Source organism: Crocuta crocuta, unplaced genomic scaffold, assembly GCF_008692635.1.
Source record: "Crocuta crocuta isolate KB4526 unplaced genomic scaffold, BGI_CrCroc_1.0 scaffold190, whole genome shotgun sequence".
Classification (NCBI taxonomy): Eukaryota; Metazoa; Chordata; class Mammalia; order Carnivora; family Hyaenidae; genus Crocuta; species Crocuta crocuta.
Genome location: NW_027527955.1, coordinates 1,094,773 through 1,117,317, shown reverse-complemented (window position 1 = coordinate 1,117,317; position 22,545 = coordinate 1,094,773). Strand labels below are relative to the sequence as shown.

At 39.3% G+C, this 22,545-nt stretch overlaps 2 protein-coding genes across 2 annotated transcripts in view; one reads left to right on the top strand and one right to left on the bottom strand.

The window, feature by feature from the left end:
• BRCA2 (BRCA2 DNA repair associated) overlaps window positions 1–10,904 on the bottom strand; it is a 57,453-nt gene extending 46,549 nt beyond the window's left edge. The window contains 7 exon segments of the mRNA XM_077752525.1: window positions 556–605; window positions 1,363–1,474; window positions 1,660–1,700; window positions 1,796–1,842; window positions 2,494–2,599; window positions 7,636–7,881; window positions 10,370–10,904. Coding sequence (XP_077608651.1) covers window positions 556–605; window positions 1,363–1,474; window positions 1,660–1,700; window positions 1,796–1,842; window positions 2,494–2,599; window positions 7,636–7,881; window positions 10,370–10,436 — 669 coding nt within the window. The 5' untranslated portion in view covers window positions 10,437–10,904.
• Window positions 10,905–13,400: 2,496 nt separating this feature from the next.
• Window positions 13,401–21,362, top strand: ZAR1L (zygote arrest 1 like). The gene is given in 4 exon segments (XM_077752526.1): window positions 13,401–14,046; window positions 14,727–14,851; window positions 16,319–16,393; window positions 21,219–21,362. Coding segments are annotated over 4 exon segments (990 nt in total).
• Window positions 21,363–22,545: the final 1,183 nt, after the last annotated feature.

The following is a 22,545-nucleotide window of genomic DNA, read 5'->3' as shown; positions in this document are numbered from 1 at the left end:
ATGGGCATGAAGTAGGGCACTTGTGGGGATGAGCACTGGGTGTTATACGGAAACCAACTTGACAATAAACTTAAAAATGTTATATTTTATTTATTTACTTTTAAAATATTTTTACTTATTTCTGAGAGAGAGAGAGAGACAGTGTGAGCAGGGGAGGGTCAGAGAGAGAGGAAGACACAGAATCTGAAACTGGCTCCAGGCTCTGAGCTGGGTGTCAGCACAAAGCCTGACACGAGGCTCGAACCCACAAACCGTGAGATCATGACCTGAGCCGTAGCCGGACGCTTAACCGACTGAGCCACCCAGGCGCCCCTAAAAAGTTATATTTTAAAGTCACTAGTATAAAAAGTCTCACTATGCATATATTCAACTTAGAGACACCATTACTTCCTAGAAGTCAAGAAAATCACATATAGGATCAGGCTTAGAGACTTACTCAAAGGCTTAGATAAATCATAAATTAAAGAATGAAAAATGCAAGATAAATAATCTTTCCAGGCATTCCAAAATTGTAAGCAACTGCAATAGCATAATCAATTTGTCATATTTACTTACAGCAGTAGGGTCATTAGGAAATACAGTTGCAGATGCTTCCTCCTCTCTGACTGTAAAAAAAAAAAATTCAATTTATCTGTACTGTATTATACAGCAGACGCTAAAGTTAATGTGAAAACTACAGTATTTTTTGGTTATACATCGAGAGACATACACTACTGGAATAAATGATGCATTTGAAACAAAATGAATTGACTCAAGTATGGTACTTAGGTCAGTCAACATAGTGAATAAGCTACATTCAAGTCTTTAGTACCACTCATCAGGTGCTAAGAAAGTGTGGTTTGATGACCCTGACTTTAAGGTGATATTATCCATAAAGACTGAGAAAATTAGATGGAGTTATGGGGTCATGACTGAACAGATAAAGCTTGCAGACTTTAGCATTTATTTAGATAATAATATACTGCAAAGGCCTATTATATGCTAAATACTTCTTACTTTTCAACATGCCTTTACCTCTATTATTTCATCTGAGCAACAAAAAAAGTTAAATCCTAGCCAAAGAGGGAATCTAAACAGAATGTGTTTTTGCCAGAATAATAACTAAAAAACTCTGGGTTTGCATATAGATGGACTCCTACAGAATACCACTCCTAGGACACCACATAATGTACCTGTGATCCCAAGCTACACTAAATAGAATACAATTATTCTCAACTACTAACACACTTATCAAAGAAGGTATTATCTAATCTAATTACTACCTAATTATCTTTTCCTATTTTCTTTTTGTCAGAAGCATTAGAGATGACACTATATCAACATTATCTACCATCATACATGATACACATTTGCTCGTATTACCAATAAGTACAGTAGAACTAAGGGTTGGTGGTGTGGCTAAAGAACTTGACCAAGACATATCAGGATCCACCTCAGCTCCTAGACTTTCAGAAATACATTTTGGTGTCTGACCCTGGAAATAAGAAAAACAGTTTATTTATTTCACATAAATGCACTGATGATTAAAAGTATTTTTTCATTTATTGTTTACTGAATGCCTAGCATAGATACATATTTGTAAATTTTGGGCCAAAGGCAGGACATTGTTGTCAAATTCTCACTTCTACACAAGAAAAATGAACTAGGTGGACTATTTACCTTCATAAGCTTCGGTGTATGAAATAGGCTTCCATAGACCACTGGGGGTAAAACAAGGGGAAAATTACAAAGTTTTATTTTTATTAAAATTTAAGAGTATTTTAGAGATTAAACAAAACCTTGTTTTTAGTCATACCTGACTTTTCTCTTTGTGGTGTTACATGTGTACTTCGTAGAACAGGACTAAAATGAAAAAAGAAAAAACAAACAAACAACAAATCCCCCAGATTATTCAAAGATAACAGAAATGGCAAGAAGAAACAAAATATTTATCTTATTGAAAAAAAGACTCAGTCATATTAATTATTAGAATTATACTACTTTGTAATATTTTGTTACTTTTTAAAAAGTAAATATCTCATGAAAAACTAAGTAACAACTAAAATAAGTTTAAAATGTCCACAAGAAGTAATGTATAAAGCACTAACAAATTTCAACTGCTAGGAACTGCACATCTTGAACTTAAAAATTATGTAATTATGTATAGTGAATTTATAAAATCATCATATTCTCTCAAAGTACACAAATTATTTTAAGCTGCTATATCAAGGGCATTGCTTTTCACCAGTAATAAGATGAAACTAAAAAATATCATAGAATATAGACAAAAAAGGTGAATTCAACATTATAAGAAAAACAAAGTAAATGCTTCTAATGTAAAAATTATTGAATTAAAAAATTCAACCTAAACAGAGATTATTTAAAAATAGAAGATCCTCTTTCAGGCTTTTAGCCAAAATGTTAGCATGAAAATTAGATGCATTTCTAGAAAACAAACAGCATATGTAGGAAAATGCTTCATTTAAGTATTTTAATAGAACAGCTTTAACATACCTTTCACTAAGACAAGAATTTAGAGGTGGGCTGGTAACATTTGTTTGATCCATTTTAGACTTCATTGTGCAACAACTTTTATGTTTACGATTGGTCATATCCTTTCCTGAAACAGTACAGTAATTCAGTTGAGTATGTATATGCTCTGGATTGTGAACTCTTATTCTCTGGAAGTATTTAAAAACAAAAAGCCTTATCTATACTGGGAAGGAAATGCATGGGGAGTTCGGTTGGTTTCTCAGTTTGTTGATTCTTTCCAAAAGTGGAGGTCTCAAAGGATGTGGGCCCCCGTTCAACAAGTATATAATATATGTAAGACACTCAGGGAAATGCAATTGCTTTAACTTCAAGGAATTCATGAGATAGCAGGAGAAATGTTTTTAAATTCCACACAAGTGGAACATAGAATAGCATGTTTTATGCCCTATTATTAAGTCACATGCACTATGGTATTATGGAAGATAAAACCTACGAATGTACCAAAGGTGATCATATCAGTCTTCTGCTGAAAACCTTTCAAGATCTGGTTCTCAAGAGCAAGCTCACACTCCAAAACAAAAGTCTCTAGTAACAAGGACTTTCATGATCTGACTTAATTTCTATGACATTCTTTTACACTCTACTTTTCAACCATACACAACCACTTGCATATCCTGCAAGAATGCTTTCACTGCAGGCCTTTATACAAACTGATTTTCTCTTTTTATTTTTCTTGACCTGAACATCCTCTTTCAGGCTTCCATTTTACAACTACCTCCTCTGGAAAAATTTAGTGGTCCCTAACAGGAGATTAAATGACAGTTGCTGTTGTATGTTCCCCGCAGAGCTTATCATACACCATTCCTGCTTCCCCTCCTAGAAATGTCAGCTCCTTGATGTAGGGCTCTTATTTATCACTGTCTCCTTAGGAACTACAATCAATGCCTAATGTTACAGTCACGCCACAATTCCTGGCTGGATGAATTAGCAATGATCAGAAAAAACTTCCACAGTTGTTTAATACATCTATTTTCTCAGCAATAAGGCTCAGTCCAGGTTTCTAAAGCTATATGTGGCTCTATCAAATCCAATTTACAGTTTGTCAATATTCCTGTTTTCTGTATCACAAATATGGCACTCAAGGCACTTCCTCTTACTCTTAAAAACTACTTTAAAAAATAGTTGCTTTAACTGATCCTATAATCTCCAACTTAGAAAAGTTTTGGGGAAAATTAGTTTATTAGTGTTAATAAAATAAGGCAAAGACCAAACAGAACTACTTGCAGCAGCACACACAAAGCATTGCGTTCTATTACTCATTTCTCAAGTAACAGGAAATGGGTATAATCACGACTAAGCCAAATATATGTGTGAGGTATACCCCACTTCAACAAAATATCCAACTTTCTCTAATGAGACTTTTAGTTAAAGACAGTAAAAAGTAGCTGACCGCATTTTTAAAATTTCACCTTTTCCAAGTTCACTTTAACAAAAATCTTAATCAGGGAAACAACAACAACACACACTTAAATAAACCAAACCATGAGCTACTACTACAGACTTATGAGAATGGCTAACGCCCAAAACAAAGATAATACCAAATGTTGATGAGGATTAAGAACAAGAAAAACTTACTGCTGATGGAAATGTAAAATGGTGCGGCCACTTTGGGATTCAGTTTGAAGTGTCTTATATAACTAAACATACTCCTACCATAAGTAAGATCCAGCAGTCATGCCCCTTGGTATTTTCCCAAATGAGCTGAAAACTTAGGTCCACACAAAAATCTACACATGACATAGTAGCTTTATTCTTAACTGCCCAAACTTGAAAGCAACCAAACTGTTCTTCAGTAGATGAACAGATCAACAAACTGGTACAGCTATACGATAGAGCATCATTCAGTGATAAAATGAAATGAGCTATCAAACCATGAAAGATGTAGAAGAACCTTATGTTGCTAAGTAAAAGAAGCCAGTTTGAAAAGGCTACATACTGTATGATTCCCACTATGTGACAGTCTGCAAAAGACCGCAGAAGACCACAGACTGTAAAAAGATCAGTGATTGCCAGGGGTTTGCGGTGGAGGTACGGTAGAACAGGTGAACAGGGGTCTTTAGGGCAGTGAAACTATTCTGTAGGATACTGTAATGGTGGACACACGACATTATACATTTGTTTAAAACCACAGACCAGTACAAAGAATGAACACTAAAGTAAACAAAGAACTTCGGTTGATAATAAAGTATCAATAATGTCTTAGCAATGAAAAACCCAAATGTAAAAAATAAAGAGTAAAAAAATGAACCAGGTAAAAATAAGTCCTATCCAAATAAACATTTGCCAAGTAATCTGAGAATCTCCTAAAAAGGCTGAATAATGGTGACATAAACTCATAGGATTTTATGCAAAAGGAAGGACTGCGGAGAAGCAGAAATAGCACATTTCCTCATGAAACTTTAGGGATTATTCTTTTTTTAAAACGAAAGATGTTAGAACTAAACAAGTAGGTTAAAAAACAACTTAAGTCTTACATTTCAATACTGAATTTAAACTAAACAAAAACAAAAGTATCACGAAACTACAGACAGAATTATTTATGCACTGTAACCTTAAAAAATTGGATTCCTCTGCAGCGAGTCCAGAGTGGCCTTATTAATTTATTCCTGTCCCTCCCTAATTATAGATAGACTAATTCCAACAGGTTAAATTAGAGAATAAACCTGTGATTTTAGGTATGTTTTTCCAGATTCAGTAGACTGGGCATCAACTGGTTTAATGCTCAGAGCATTTCCTGAGCACATTAAAACAGTGCTGCTCCCTTTACTATGTCCACAACATAGCACTTTCACAGGTGATCCTATTATAGCATACATCACACCGTACATTTATTTACATATTTTATCTTACACAAGATTGAGTTCCTAGAAGTAAAAGGCATCTTCTTCACGTTTGTACCTTTAATGCCTAATAAATTGGCCATGCACAAAGTAAGTATGGGATATTGGTTGAATGAATGATTCTTTCCTGTGGTCTACATTTCATATGCTAAATACTCCTTAAGGCTCTATCCTAAGCCTCGTCATCATCAGTTTCCTCACCACATGTGATGACTTTATCACTTTGATTCCTAGAACTTTCTCTCCTGTCTGTGTGCTCTCTGAAGTTTTAATCTTGTATTCCCCAAATCCTTCAGGACACCACCTTAACATCAGTCTCAAATTACAGTCCAACTCAACCTACTTTTTTTCATCCTTTCAAGCCTTTTCCCTCTTAAACCTGTTTTCCCTCCAGTGCTTATAATGTCTATGAATGTCATCATTATGTTCTTAGTTATGCTCTAAACCTGTGATTGGATCCTTTCTTTGAAATCTCCAGGTTTAGATGACTGTGGGGTTTTACATTTTCTATCTTCCATATCCACTCTCACTACCATTGCTCTAATTCAGGCTGTTGGCCCACTACCACCTGGACCAGAGCATGTCTCCTGTCTGGCCTCCCTGCCTCCAGTCTTCCGTTTCCATGAGAATCACCCCATTAGCTTAAAATGTACATGTATGGGCTCTATTCCTAGTGATTCTAATTTAGTAGATTCAAAGTAGGGCCTGAAATCTACCTTTTCATTCAGGACTTCAGGAGATTCTCACAATCTAGGCATCGCATTTTGAAGAACAAATCTCCAACAATTGGGGCCAGTTTTTAGGCTTTCTAAAGCAAAACAAATACTCATTTATTCCATAAATATTTACTGTATACTCACTTTGTGTGCCACTTGGTATCCAATAACATACAAGAAAAATCTTTGCCATTATATCCTCTTTGTATGTGCATTACCACGAATTCCTCTTTCATAGTATTTATTCCACTGTAATTGCTTATTTTAAGTCTCCTCCACTAGAAGCTAAATGAGTGTGACAGAGAACACTTCCCAGAAGCAAAGGGATAAATCAAGACCTGAAAGATGAGCTTGTTAGATGAAAAGATAGGAAAAAGTAACTAACTTTTGGGTAGAGGTCACAATGTATAAAAAGCCACAGAGCAAGTTGCCTTCAAAAAGAAATTCGGTATGAATGAATGGTAAATTGCAGATGGGTGGAAGAGGGATTATGGCAGGAGGCAAGAGTTAATGAGAGACTAGATTAAAAAAAGAACCTTGTAAATCATGTTAAGGAGTTAAGATTTTATCACGAAGGCAAAGGGAGGTAATCAAAGATATGAAGCAGGAAGTAGCATGATCAAATTTACATGTGATTTTTCTGCTGAACAACCTATCAAATAAATTCAATTGTCTGGCATTCAATACCTGGCTCTAGGTGCTCTTTCTATTTTTAGGTTGTTTATTGGTCCCTTTTAGACATTCAGCACTCCAACAATCTGAATTACATGACATTCTCTTAACAAACATCTTTCTCATGTTTTCTCTTCCACCTAGTACATGCATTATTACTCTATCATCTTCACATTTCTGAATCTCACCTCTCTTTGAAGGTTTAATTCAAATAAATCACTCCTCAATTCCTCCCAAACTTATTTATGTTTTCTTCCTAACTTTCATTGTACTTTTTGTACTTTGCTTTTGACACATACCACATTCAATCTTAAACTGTTCTTTTTATCTGTCTCCTGTTAATTCCTCTTACTTGACAGTAATAAATACTCTAGAGAAAGGGAAAATATATCATTTAAGTAGGTAATAAACATTTGAATGACTGAATATATAATCTTATTACATGATTGATTAGAATATCTGGCATGTATGCCAGGGAAACTGTTACCAAATCAAAAGACATGTATAGAAAATTAATAAAAATACCCTTCTCTGTCTTCTGTGATAACCTGCAGAAATAGAGTTTATTTAATTAACATCAAAACAAGTCCCACTTTTTTTTTTTCTGGTAGAGGAAAGATATAATTTAACAAATGAGGCAGGATATCTTAAATCAAAGGAGGGAAGAAACACTTATTAAGTGCATTATTTTATTTAATCCAAACTTATCAGGCATTATTTTCAGCATCTCCATTTTTTTCAGGTGAGGAAAGTGAGGCCGAAGAGGTTGATCTGACCAGTAGGGCACAATTACCAGTAGAGCTGGGAGTTTTAACATAGTTTGTCTCAATCCCTGGTTCATGTTTTTCCCTGGTCTACTGGACCACATTACTTACCCGAGTCTACTCTGTATTTATTGAATTCATTTAAAGGAGATTGCTGGTACACTGGGAGAATTAGACCTTGCTCTTTGAATATTACTGGAGTTGAAGCCAACTGATGATAAGGTTTCCTCTGCGGTGTTTTAAAGAGGTTTGGTTCATAACTGATTTTATATCCAGATTCTTCTGTGGGTTCAGAATTATAGGTTGGAGCTTCTAAAGAAAGTTCTTCAAACCAATTAAGGCTTATTGGCCCTAAATCTGTAAGAAAAATAAAAATTCCGTCTTGGTTTTAATCAATGACAGGCAAGTTCATGAGCCAGTGAGGCTCATAACAAAGAAAAGGATGCTTGAGATTTTGACTGTAGATTACTTTTGTTAAAGCATATTAATTAAACAAGTCATTAATCTGTTCTCCTTCCAATCTAATGGTCTCACAAGAGTTTACAAATGTTAGAAGGTGCTTGCTCCTAGCCATATTAGTTAGCTTTTCTAAAGATTTCTTTCTCTTATATTCATGATTCAGAAACAAGTCATTCATAGTAAGAATGCATTCCACAGATATATAATTTAATTACAAAGAGTACATAAAGGGATGTGATAAATCTGTAAGTACGGGAACATGTAGGCTCACAAATCAAATGGAATAAAAAGACTCCCTGTTAAAGAGAAATGACAGAATTTCTACTATGATCTATCCACCCTTAAAGTAGTGGTCTCTGGACTACTGGGGATGGGGGACGGGAAGGTCCCCAAGACAAATTCAAGAGCTCCATTAGGCCAAAACTATTTTCACAATAATACGAAGGCATTGTTTCTCTTTTTCACAATGTTGACATTTGCACCCCTCATGTGTAAAACTGATGACATGCTTGCATGAGTCAAGGCAGTGGCAATAATCGGTGCTAGTAACTGTATGTATCCATCATCATCATGCACTTGACAAAAACAAAACTAAAAAACCAGTCCAACTTAAAATATCATTAGTGAAGCAGTAAAAATTAGCTTTATAAAGCCCCACCCTTGAGCACATCTTTTTAATATTCTCTGTGACAAAATGGTAAGTATGCATAAAGCATGTCTTCATATTAAGTACAACAGTTGTCTAAAAAAGCACAAGTGATGAGTTACGAGCTGAATTAGTACATTTTTCATGGAAAGCCACTTTTAGTAGAAAGAACAATGAACAAATGTCATTTTGAGTCAGGTGAGTTGGTGAACATTTTCTCAAAAATGAAATGAGCCTATCACTGTAGAATAAAGTTTGTTGCCAGTGATAAGATGGGAGCTTTTAAATGGGAATTCAAATTTTGTTAAAGTTTGTTAAGTCTCTGTAAACTTATCTTCTTAATCTTAGATTTTTCTGATGAGATTAGTGAATTAATACATGTGATTTTTATAGTTTAATACAATGTATCAATATATGGAATATCTGTAATCCACAACACTGATACTTTACAAATTATCAATGCCCAACATTATTCAAAGTGCAAGAAAAACTAACAGAATTCAATGTAACAAGCATATAAAAAGCTGATGATATGGTTTCCAACCCATAATGCAACCCTTAAACTACCACTTGTCAATTTTTGGTGTATTATCAAAGAAAAATATCCACAATTAACTGAAGACGATTAAGAAACTCCTTTTTTCAACTACATTGTTGTATGAGGCTGGCGCTTCTTTATGTACTTCTACCAAAACAACATACTGCAATAGATTAAATGTAGAAACAGGTATGAGAATCCAGCCATCTTCTATTAAGCCAGATATTAAAGTGCAAAATCGTAAGGGCTCCTGGATGGCTCAGTCCGCTAAGGATCAGACTGCTTCTCAGGTCATGATCTCATGGCTTGTAGGTTTGAACCCTGTCTTCAGCTCAGAGCCTGGAACCTGCTTTGGATTCTGTCTGCCTTCCTCTCTGCCCCTCCCCACTTGCTTGCATGCTGTCTCTCTCAAATATAAATAAACATGAGGCAAAACTAGAAAAACAGTGCCATCCTTCTTTTTGGACGGAAAATATAGTTTTTTTAAAAAATGTTATTTGTGTTAACATGCAATGGGCTTATTTTTAAGTGAATTAATAAACTTTTTTTTAAATTCTTAGTTTTAGTTTCTACATAGCAGCCTGCATAAACAAAAGCTCTTTGAGGGCCTCAATTATTTTTAATAGTTTGAGTATTGAGACTAAAAAGTTTAAAAGCACCAATGCTTTGGGGCGCCTGGGTGGCTTAGTCGGTTAAGCGTCCGACTTTCGCTTAGGTCATGATCTCGTGGTTCGTGGGTGCGAGCCCCGCGTCGGGCTCTGTGCTGACTGCCAGCTCAGAGCCTGGAGCCTATTTCAGAGTCTGTGTCTCCCTCTCTCTGACCCTCCCCTGCTCACGCTGTCTCTCTCTCCTAGAAATAAATAAAAACCTTAAAAATTTCTTTAAAAAAAAAAAAAGCACCAATGCTTTTACCAAAGCTCTGATTTCCTAGAACGTCTGTGCTTTAAAAGCAATTCTTCCTACTGCTGATTTTAAGAGGCTGGTCTCCTGTTTATCCCCAGGGTTCTACACTCATCATTCGGCTAGGCTAACTGTTGATGGACCATTTTCTTAAATGGATGTAGGACTCCATAAGGAACAGTTTATAGTGTAAACAAAAACATGAAGTACTGAATTCTTTTCAGCAAGCATGCATATTTACATATTTTTCTGAAAACATTTTCTGAAGGTAAATGATCAATACATATAAAATTGGTCAATACCTGCTTTATTGCACCGCGTCTTAAAAAGGTCAAAAAAAGTTGGTCTCTCTTTGCATCCAAGAGGCATTTTTATCTACAATACTACTCCAGTGCTTGGTAAGTAACTGCAAAACACAACACCAAAATACACTTCACAGGGACGCAGTCCTTAGGACTCTAAGGTACAATGAGAGCCAGGTAAACTTGCCTAAAGTTACATGGTTTATTTACCACGGTCCTATCTTTTGGGACGATAATCGAACTCACGGCGATGATGGGAGCATTCCGTCTGTGTGCTGTCCAATGCAGTCGCCACTGGCCACATTAAGCATTTAAAACGTGGGAAGCGCGATTCAAGTTCAGAATTTTAAATATTTACTTTTCACTAACTAGTCACGAGCGGCTAGGGCCTGCAAGTCAGTGAGAGATCAGTATCTTTCGACAACTTCAAAACAGTAAATCTTCGTAATACGGCAATTGCCTGAGGATTGAAGCAAGACGGATACAGCGCACCAGGAGCTGTAAAACAAGATTCCGTTAAAGTAACTTCATCGTTATTTCCCAATTAAGGACATTACAGACTGGGACATCTGGGGCAGCTCAGGGGAAACCCTGGGCGGCTGGCGGGGCCCAAAGTTAGGAAGAGGAGTCCCAAGGGAGGGCCAGGGCTCGAGAATGCTCGGCGGAGAAGCCGAACCTTCGGCCCTTACGCGCAGTCGGGGCGAGGTCGGCCGCGGATCCCACCCCGGGAAGGAGAGGCGTTCCCCGGCCGCCTCTCACGGCGGAGGCCCGGCCCGTCCGTCTCCACCCAGCCAACACTAACCGCCTCCGCCAGTGGAGCTCTTTTTGGCCGGAGAAGGCTGACAAAAAAGGCGCCGGCACCTCGATCAGAAATCTGACCCGCAGGCTCCTGCGCGCGGCGACCCACGGTTCTGACAACAACCAGGGCGCGGAGTCCCAGCAGCTCCGCCTCCGTCGCCCCTGTTTCAGACGCTCGCGCCAAAAGCCCGCTCCTCGGACACGTCACGCGGTGACGCCATGACGCGCACGTACGTGCGCGCCACCCGGAAGTCAGGCTCTGGAGCGTCTGTGTGGCGAAAGCCGAGTTCTTGTTCCGCTGCTGAACGGCCTGTCTGGAACCACGTAAAGAGGGCGCTGGGGGGCCTGTTGTCTTCTCCCGGAGACTTCAGAGCGCCAGGCCGCGCTGCCGGGGGCAGCCGCACGCGTTGTGTTCTCCGCGACTCCTCCTCCTTCTCTCTGCTCCGCCTCACGTTTGCGTGGCCGCTAGGGGGCACGGCCTGGGCTCTTTGAAAGACCTTTGCTCTCCCCTAAGAACGGGCGTCCCTCAAAGTGGCCGCCCTCGGAAACCCCCAGAGTGGTCCGTGGCTGGGGCTAACTGCCTTCCCGGCTGCGTGCTCTCCGGAGTGGAAAGGGCTGAGATTTGAAGCCAGAGGACTTTAGTTCCAGTCCCCGCGTTGCTCGTAGGTGGCAGGTTTCCAAGACCTCTAAGCCTTGAAAAACTGAAACCACCTTAACTCTTTCCGGCGGGTATTCCGCTCTACGAGGCTTCCGTAGTATTCTTTACATTCTTACAGCGGCCAGTCATCCTGTTTTGTGCCTGTCTTCTCCCCAAGTCGCCTTGGAAGACTGGAATCTGTCCTCATCATTCACAGGCCCTGTGACCTGTGTAGCAGGACGCTTGATGACCGCTTGTTGTATAACCGAGATTGCAGCTAGATTCTGGGGTGAGAGCTGCTTATAGATCTTGCTGCTGTCACAAAGCTCTTGAGCAGTAAACAGCGAGAAACAAACCTTGGATCAAAAGGCTGGGCTCTTCGTGGTTACATATGTGTCATTTTACTGTGGTCCTAATCTTTTGTTCCAGCAGGAAGCCTTACCGATGCAGATAGCAAAGCTTCTGATCATCCAGGTCTAAATAGAGGAACACAGCTGTGATCCTTATCCAGGTCTAGTTAACACTTACTGAACACTCATGAGTTACTCTGCTCTGTGCTTTATAGGTAATATCACATTTAATCTTATAATAATCCTATACATTGGTTAGTATTGTCACATGGGGAAACCAGCCTAGTTTAGTAGCTTGCCTAGTAACAAGGCCCAGGTTTCAGTTCAAGTCCCTTTAATTTCAGATACTTAACTATCCTGTGATTAAGTTTCCATTTACTCTCTGAATCAGAACAATTTGTTTTTTTCACCTTTTTGGGAGAGCGGTCCTCACTAAGAATGAATTAATGAGAGCTGTTGGCATGCAGTACAACCTTCTAAAGTACATTTTTCTGGTACCATATACACCCCACCCCTCACCCCAATAACTTTATTTTCCTTGCTTCTGTGGTACCAGGGTCTTTACATTCATTGGCTCTACTGTGATATACTTCCATGTACTCTTCTAGTTTGCTACACAAATAACTTACTACTTGTATTTGATTTACTCTGTGCTTTAAAACAGGATTTATAAAATAGTCACTATAGGATACTTGAGTGACTTGCTAATGAAAGCATGTGTGTGAATAAGAAATCCAAGTGAAAAACAGCTTTGAAAAAAGATTCTGGGGGCGCCTGGGTGGCTCAGTCGGTTAAGTGGCCGACTTCGGCTCAGGTTATGATCTCACAGTTCGTGGGTTCAAGCTAGCTGTGCTGACAGCTCAGAGCCTGGAGCCTGTTTCAGATTCTGTGTCTCCCTCTCTCTCTGACCCTTCCCTGTTCAAGCTGTCTCTCTTTCTCTTCTCTCTCTCTCTCAGAAATAAATAAAACATTTAAAAAATTAAAAAAAAAAAAGAAAACAGATTCTGGAAGAGTTAATTGAAGAGATAGGAAGGGCAATTAGGTCAGGTGGAAATGAGACCTCTGTAGATGGGTAGATCTCCCATCCTTTAATTAGGGTAATAAGCAGCAGCTCCCATCAGAATCCGCAATAAATTGAGAAGCTTGAAATGGACCTAAACTAACCTGATCTGGAAAAGAAGGGAAGGAAGGCAAAACAAGGAGACCACACTGGGATTTGCGCTGTGCTTGCGGGGTGGGTGAGCAGATGGAACGCTTTGTCCGTGTTCCCTATGGCTCATACCAGGGCTATGGGAATACAATGCCTTTGGGCCAGCCAGGACTCTATGAGCACAGACAGCCTGAATGGAGGCAAAACACTGGTCCCCCCACTTTCCTGGCCAGGACTGGGTTGGTGGTGCCCTCAAATGCCTCTGAGTACTGCATGGACCCTTCTAAGAGGGAGCGGCTTATGGCCATTCTCTCCCAGATGAACCCCACCCTGCGACTTTGCAAGGCCAACACCAGGGAGGTGGGCGTGCAGGTGAGCCCACGGGTGGACAAGTCCGTGCAGTGCTCGCTGGGTTCTCACACCTTGCACAGACGCTCCCCGTGGGGCAGCACAGGCCACAAGGTACCCCTGCTGGCCTGGGGAATCTATTCACCAGCGATAGGTCGCAGGAACTTGATCCAGCTGCAGAAGGAGGGGGAAGAGCAGGAGACAAAGGCACTTTTGGATCCTGCAGAGGCCAGCCAGCAGCAGCAGCAGTCACCACCAATGCCAACGTCTGAAGAGGACACACAGGAGGAGCTTAGGCATCCTGAGTTGGGGGAGGAAGATCAAGCAGACACAGAGAGTTGGCAGAGCAGATCTGCTCAGAAAACCCAACTTCCAGGTGAACTTTCTCCTCCCTGTCCTCAGTCCTCTGCTAGCCTCACCCTGTCTTTGCTCTTTTCTTTTCCATTTCTGGGGCAACAGAGAAAAATCTTTCACATTCTTCTTATACTTGATGGAGGAGAGGTGGTTCTGATAATGTGATTTAAATGGCCTATATGTTTTGTAACTTTTTGGTAAAATAGGGTGGTCACTTTAAGCATGTGAAAACCAGAAGTCTGGCAACCATTGCTATTGGGTATGAGATAAAATGGGGTTTCAGGTCTGTCAAATATGTGACCAGATTTTCTTTTGGGGGAGATTGTGCTGATGGGATTGTTGAAAGAACATTAGAAAAGTTTGAGAGGAGAAATAGGAATCCCAGAGTAATCCCTGAGAGATGAAATGCTACATTTTCATAGTAGCCTTGAGGAGAGCTATGAATGGGGTTAAGGAAGCTTTTTGTTCTTTTTTTCTTTTTCTTGTTTATTCATTTAACTTGAGAGAGCATGCAAGCAGGAGAAGGGCAGAGAGAGAGAGAGAATCCCAGGCAGGTTCTGGCACGGTGAGTATGGAACCAGATGCAGGGCTTGGCCTCACAAACTGTGAGATCATGACCTGAGCCGAAATCAAGAGCTGGATGCTGAGTCACCCAGGTGCCCAGGCTTTTTGTTTTTTATACAAAACCACAAGGAAAGATGATCTGGCTTTCCCCCCAAGGATTGCAAAAGACTTTTTCCCCTTATCTGCAGTTTTTGGACCCCAAATATGGCTATTTTCACTGTAAAGATTGTAAGACCAGATGGGAGAGTGCTTGTGTGTGGTGCATTTCCAGAACTAACAAGGTAAGTAAAAGTGGGGCATGGAGGAGGATGGGGCAGATACAGATGTTAAACAGAGAGTTTCCTAATGGAGCATGACCATAATGCTGTCTCATTCATTTGGCACCGTTTGTGCCAGGGAATTCATAGATACTTAGTTAATATTTGAACCGAACTGAATTGGACTGTCCACATGAACACTTGAGGCTCTCAAAATTGATGTTAAATTTGGTTTGGTAGTTCTGTGGAACAAAATTTCAGATTATTTAGGGGAACTCTTGTGTACAATGGAACTATCTATAATCCTTTTTTAGTTGGTATATTTTGAAGCTGTTTTTAGACCTTAGTTCTAGGAAATTTCCACAGTTTGTCCACAAGGTGGAGCAATAAGAGAAATAATTCATTGTGAAGGTTGGACTGGGAGAGACTTCTTCAGGCTAAGCAGTTTTCATCCTTAATTTGAATTCACTGTCAACATATTAAGATTGGGAAAGACTTTATGATCTGCCTTTCCAGTTCCCCTGATTCGACTCTGGTCACTATAGACTCTGTGAAAACAGTAGGCTGGGCTCAGTGGTTTCTGTCTCCTTTGCTGGGGCATGGGCCCTTCATTTTGGAATAGCCTACACCTGGCTATTTCATTCACTTCAACAAGCATTTGAGCCGGAGTCCTCCGGCTTTCCCATTTGAGGTGCTGCTTTGTGGCTCAAGGCCCATAAGGAGGCGTGCTAAGACCTGAATGAAAACTTTACTTCTCGTATTAGCCATTTACTAGACGCTAGAAGCAAATAGATTTTTAAACTATTCTAAAGTTACTTCCCTCTTTTGCCAGAAGAAAAACAATGGGTTTCATTAACATACTCCAAGACGCTAGGATAAATGGAACAAGACCTAGAACTCCTCCTCAAGAAATTTATTCTCCTAGGAGATAAGATGCAACACGGTGATAGACACCGTGGCATCTGTGGCCTGGAAGTGGTGCAGAAATAACACAGGAGGGGGGTGATTAACCGTGTAGGACGTCATGCTGTCCAGGCAGGATAAGTAGGATAAGTAGGAATAGTTCACCAACTAAAGCAAGGAGAAAATGTGGGGAAATAAGGAGAAAATGAAAAACTACAGGCTAATAGACTAAGACAGAAGGCCAAGGTCAAGGGTTCAGCCCATGCAATGAGTAAAATTATAATAACTACTTCCCACGGAAGATTTTAACTATGGTACTTTGTGTCCAATATTGGTTTGTTGTCAGAATTATAGAAAAAGCAAGTGGTAGTATCTTGATTTTACAGGTGAGGAAAATGAGGTTCAAAGTGTGAGGAAAAAGGGACTGATAGCACCACTTAAGAGCTTGGGTGAAAGTAGGGCACAGGGTGGGGAATAGATTACTTAATTTAAGAACTGGGAGCCCGAGGTACATATAATCTGTGAGTGTGTGTGTGTGTGTGTGTGTGTGTGTGTGTGTGTGTTTAAAATTCCCTTATTTCTCTTTAGGTTTATTTCAAACACCTGTGTTCCAAATGCCAAAAGAGTGTTAACCCTTATCGAGTATAAGCAGTCCAATATCAGGTAAGCATGTAGAGAACTTTGATTGAGTCTATAATGTTGCCGTTGTTAAGTAAGAATCTTCTGTGGCAAAATGTTAGAATCTGATAGAACTGGGTATTTCCATAGGAGTGTTAAGTTCTCTATGCCTTGACTTTTTATAACATTCTGGAAAAAAATTCTGGATTTTGGGGAGTGTAGGAGAGGAGACACAATGACTCTTTTATGTTGCTTCATTTAATTTTTAAAATTTATTTTTAATTTATTTTTTCTTTAAAAAAATCTTTTATATTGTATTTTATATATGGGCCTCGTGTGTGGGTTATCAATCACCCTTTGTGTAGTTTGGATGTAGTAATGTTTTTCTAAGCTTTAATTTTAATTCCAGTTAGTTAATATACAGTGTCATATTTTCAGGTGTACAACATAGCGTTTCAACAAACACATATGGATGTAGTAACTTAATAGGGAACCCGTATCAAGCTTTTACTATGTGCCAAACTTTGGGCTAAGTGCTTTGCATACATGATCTCCTGGAATCTAAGCTTTGAGGTAGGTGTTATGCCCATGGTACAGACTAGAAGGCTTAAAGTTCATTAAGAAAATAAATTATCAAGTTTAAGGTAAGTAATCAATATTAGAACTGTGATCATATTGGATGATGTCTCCAGGGTCTAGGAAGTCACATAATTAGATCTTCTCCAAAACACCTTGCAGGAGACCTCTTTTTAAACTTTTCAGAGAAGTGTGACATAATTGGTTTTCATAACCGAGACTTTTTTTTAAGAAGTCTCAATCCTTCACTTAGTTAAAAATACTCTTTCTTGTCCTTCTTAGGAATAAATATTTAAAAAACTAGCCTAAGAGTTTATGAATGATTTACCTTTAGATGTTCTAGTTGGACATTCTCATTTAATCTCTTTATGTTTAACATAATTTACATTTAAAAATATTTTCTTATATTCCTCTTGTGTTCAGTTGAAGTGACTTCTTTAAAATAAAAAAATAACTCCCCATATCTACTGGTAGTTATTCATGGATTGTTTATTCTTCTGGCAGTTACCTTAGACACTGAAACATGATTCTTTGACCTATCAACATCTGCATAAATCATTAATATTACCTCTCCTTGACAACACAATGAACTTATAACACTCTAACCCCGCTTATCTCTTCCTAACTTACAAACTAGTGTTGTATATTTTAATTTAAACTTCATAAGACATGATTTTACATAGTCATTCATTTAACTTTAGCTATGTATATTTCCTCTCTGCTGCTCTTTGTTCCTTTTTGTATCTGGGACCACTTTCCTTTTACCTGAAGAATATGTCTTAATATTTACTGTAGTGCAGGTCTGAAGGTGACACATCCTCTTTTGCCTGGATGATGTTTTAAAGGATAATTTTGCTGGGTATAGAATTTTTAGGTTGGTAGTAGTTTTCTTTCTGCCCTTATGGGTCCGACCTTTATTGTTTTTGAAGTTGGCTATTAGTATTACTGCAGCTCTTTTTTTTTTTTTTTTAATGTTTTTTTTAATTTATTTCTAGGAGAGAGAGACATCGTGAGCAGTGGAGGGTCAGAGAGAGAGGGAGTCACAGACTGAAACAGGCTCCAGGCTCCGAGCTGGCAGTCAGCACAGAGCCCGACGCGGGGCTCGAACCCACAAACCGCGAGATCATGACCTAAGCGAAAGTCGGAAAGTCGGACGCTTAACCGACTAAGCCACCCAGGCGCCCCTGCAGCTCTTTTGAAGAAATATCTATCACTTTCTCTCCTTCCTAAATCTACTTGCTTTTAAGATCTTTCTCTCTGCTTTGCTTTTCAGTAGTTGTACAATTATATGCCTACTTGTGGTTTCTTTGTATTTATCCTGCTTGTGATTGAAGCATTTCTTGAATCTATAGCTTGAAGATTTTTATCTCTTGGAAAATTAGCAATTATAATCTTCTAAAATATTATTTATGCCCTATTATCTCTTTTCCAGGGACTCATATTAGACCTTTTACCATATCCCTTATGCCTTTTATGTTCTTTTCTGTATTTCCTATGCTTTTGTCTCTCCTTGCTCCAGTTTGGGTATCATCTACTAAATAAACTTAAAAATTTTTTTTAGGGGCGCCCGGGTGGCTTAGTCGGTTAAGCGTCCGACTTTCGCTCAGGTCATGACCTCGCAGTTTGTGGGTTCGAGCCCCGCGTCGGGCTCTGTGCTGACTGCCAGCTCAGAGCCTGGAGCCTGTTTCAGTCTGTGACTCCCTCTCTCTCTGACCCTCCCCTGCTCATGCTGTCTCTCTCTCTCTCCTAGAAATAAATAAAAACATTAAAAAAAAATTTTTTTTTTTAATTTATTTTACAAAACCTCTGAGGTTCATGCTCTTTATCTCCCTTTTAGAAATGAAAACTTAGAGGGTAAATAGCTTCTCAAAGTTACAAGACAAAGAACGAAAGGACTTTGTCAGTAGGTCTATTTCACATTTGAAGCAACCAGTGGAATAGGACTAGAAGATATGCCCTTGAAAAAGATCTATTAAAATGCTAAGAAACTTACACTAAAGGAAACCTATTTCACTTATGTCCCTCATAATCACTTGTCTTTTAGCACACACTTTTAAATGAAGAGGCCATAGCATTACATTCTCAATATCTCCTCTCTGTTCACAAATTTCACTTACTCAATGCTGTGTGACAATCACACTTAAACAGAATTAGCTGAAGGTTTTGCCAAAATGTTGATGCTTCAAGATTTCATAAGAGAAAACAAGTATCAGCCAATGGGTATTTCACCCCATGATGCTCCGTCTCTCACTCTATCTTCATTTCTCTAATTCTTTCTTCAGCTATTTCCAATCTGCTATTAAATCCATCTGTTGAATTAAGTTATCCTATTTTCAGTGCTATCATTTTTGTCTTTAAAAAATGACTTACAGGGGCGCCTGGGTGGCTTAGTCGGTTAAGCGTCCGACTTTCGCTTAGGTCATGATCTCGTGGTTCGTGGATTCGAGCCCCGCGTCGGGCTCTGTGCTGACTGCCAGCTCAGAGCCTGGAGCCTATTTCAGAGTCTGTCTCTCCCTCTCTCTCTGACCCTCCCCTACTCACACTGTCTCTCTCTCTCCTAGAAATAAATACAAATAAAATAAAATTTTAAAAAATTTTAAAAAATGACTTACAGTTCTCTATTGAAAATATTAGTCTTTATTTCTTTGAACATAGTAAGCATAATCTTAAAATCTGTTTTCAATAACTCCATTAGCTTAATGGCCTATGGTTTTGTTGCTATCCTTGCTATTTTCCATGGTTTTCAAATTTGTTCTGTCTCCTCATATACCTCCTATAGTTATTTTTGATTGAGTGTTGCCTATTAAATGTGAAGAATTATAGTGATAATTTGAGGCATAGGATAGTATGTTCCTTCACAGAAGATTTGTTTTGTTCCAGTGGGAAGATAGGACCATGAACAGTTTTAGATTGCTGTTTGTTAATCAGGGTTGAGCTGTTTTGAAACTGGGCTTCAGCATCTGTAAAACTGGTCAATTTTTGGTTCATCTTTATTCTTAGGTTGTAGCCTTTCAGGGTCCCAAGATAAGACCTGAACTGTTTGGCAAGTCTTTTCCATTTCGGCATGTTTAAGATGATCCCTCAGCTACATCAACTTGTCAGACTTCCTTTCAGCTTTCCACTGTCTTTCACCTTTTCCATAATTGGCAGACCTTTAGGGAGGAAATAGTCCAAAATGTCAGGCTCCCTTCCACTGCTGGATTTCTTTCTCTAATGCTTTGATAATTCTCTAGTGCTTCAAATAGTTCTTTGTAAAAGTTACTTCCTTAGCTCAGCTTTTCTAATTCTCCTAAGCAGGTGGCTTGGTCAAAACTACCTACTACACCATTGCCAGAAACAGAAACCTACCTTTAGAGTAAATCCTTTATCTATTTATCTATTTATTTATGCCTTTTCTTCCACAGTAAGAGGAAGGTTGTGAGGGTTAAATGAATTTATATCAAGTGCCTAGAATAGTGCATGCAGCAAACACTATGTGAGTATTAGCTACTAGAATTTTCTTATAAGGATGCATATTTGTCATTAGAAGGGTAGAAGTTATCAATGTAGTACAACATTTCTTAAATAATCATTTAGACTTTCATCTATTTCCACAATATAAATTGTAAAGCTTAACTTCCTTTTTTTAGCTATGGTCCTATGCAGAAAATAGAGCAGTACTGATCAATTTTAAAGATTAACAGGGTTGAAAGGGTGGACAATGGCGATATACAGGTCTCCATGGGGTGTGATTTTAGAAAACAGAATGGGATAATGGTTAAGAACATTTTATAGTAAAGATGAAGCATTTCGGGAGCAAAAAGGGAATTAGCTTCCTCTAGAACACCTTCCTCCTAGTTGTGACAACCCAAAGCATCTCCAGAAATTGCCAGATGTCTGCTGGTGGGTATAGTACAGCTGGCTGAGACACTGCTCTAGTGTTTTCAAATATTCCAGCCTAGATCATCAAATCACTTAATACTGACTCACTGCCCCTCACCCCTACCTGGCTATAGATAGAAAAACCTATTTGTGAAGACATTCTATAAACTCTAACTTCTAAAACCTTTTTCTGACATTAGATCTTCTTGGTTGGCCTCCTCTCAAATGTCATCATTGCTCTTTGATCGCAACAAATGCATGGCATTTAATGGTAATGAGTGGTTCTGTACAACTTGGTCTAGGACTTCTCCTAGGATTCAAAGGAGTAGGAAGATATCAGGGATAGGGATGGTGGGGAGAAGTATTTGACTTGATGATATTTGAAACACTGATATAATTATTTAGTGTTCAAACTGCTCCTTGTTTTCTGAAGACCTGTTCCAAGTCTTGTTGTTCCTGTCATCAAAAGAAAAGATGCATTGATCTAAGGAAGCTGCACTGACAGAAACTGTGTGGCTGCTGCGAAGATGAGAGATTCTCCTGTGACCATACTTACAGCTTTAAATCCACCATGTGACAGGCAGTATGACTCGTACAGGACACCCAGGCTTTCCTTGTAATTTATGGTACTGTTCCTTTTTTGCAGCTTAGATCTGACCTGGTATTGGAAAATGGACTAGGCTTTTGTACTTCTTGTAGGTTGTTTAACAATGTGGGTAGAGTAAAATAAATGTGTGTAAAAGAGACCATGAAGTCACATTAATTGGTGATCCTGGGGTAAAAACATCCATATAGCACTGTGAAATGGTAGATACTGTCACTTAAAGGAACAATGAAGGGGAACAATAGTCACTTGACAGACTTTTCTCAGCTGGTTGTTCTAAGCACTGGGAATATAGAGAAGATCAGGGGGCAAGGTCCTGGCTTTCAGTTACTCATAATAATTATAGCAAATGCTTAAACAGCATTTATTATGTGCTATGGATTGTAACTCACCATAGCAGCCATATTAAGTAGAAACTATTATATCCTCTCTTAAGAGATGAGGAGAGGAAGGGGCACCTGGGTGGCTCAGTCGGTTGAGTGTCCGACTTTGGCTCAGGTCATGATCTCACGGTTTGTGGGTTTGAGCCCCGCATCAGGCTCCGTGCTGACAGCTAGCTCAGAGCCCGGAGCCTGCTTCAGATTCTGTGTCTCCCTCTCTCTCTGATCCTCCCCTGCTCACACTGTCTCTCTCCCTCTCTCTCTCAGAAATAAAGAAAACATAAAAAAAAAAAAAAAGATGAGGAGAGGGAGCCACAGAGAGATCAAAGTGTAGAGCCAGGATTTGAAATCACATGGACTCCGACTTGCTCCAGAGCATTTATACACAGATACATTTTTTTCTCAGATTGAGATGTGGTAAGTGCCGTGAAGGGAACGGTGCTATGACAGAGTGAGCTTTTAGGCAGGGTGGTTAGGATGAGGCAGCATGAGAATGGAGACCTGCGAGATAAGGAAGCTTAGAGAAAAGAAAATGGTTTTGATCCAAGGAAACAGAAAGAGCAAAGTCTCTGATCTGAGCAGGTGGGCCACATTTTTGGCATGTCCCAGGCATAGGAGCCTCTGAGGCTAATGTGGGACAGAAGCTGGAGAAGACAGGGCTCTGGTTACAATAAGTTCTTTTGGCCATAATCAAGCATATGGCAGCCCATGCAGAGAGAGAGAGAGAGAGAGAGAGAGAGACCCTGAGTGTGAGCGGGGGGGGGGGGGGGGGGGGG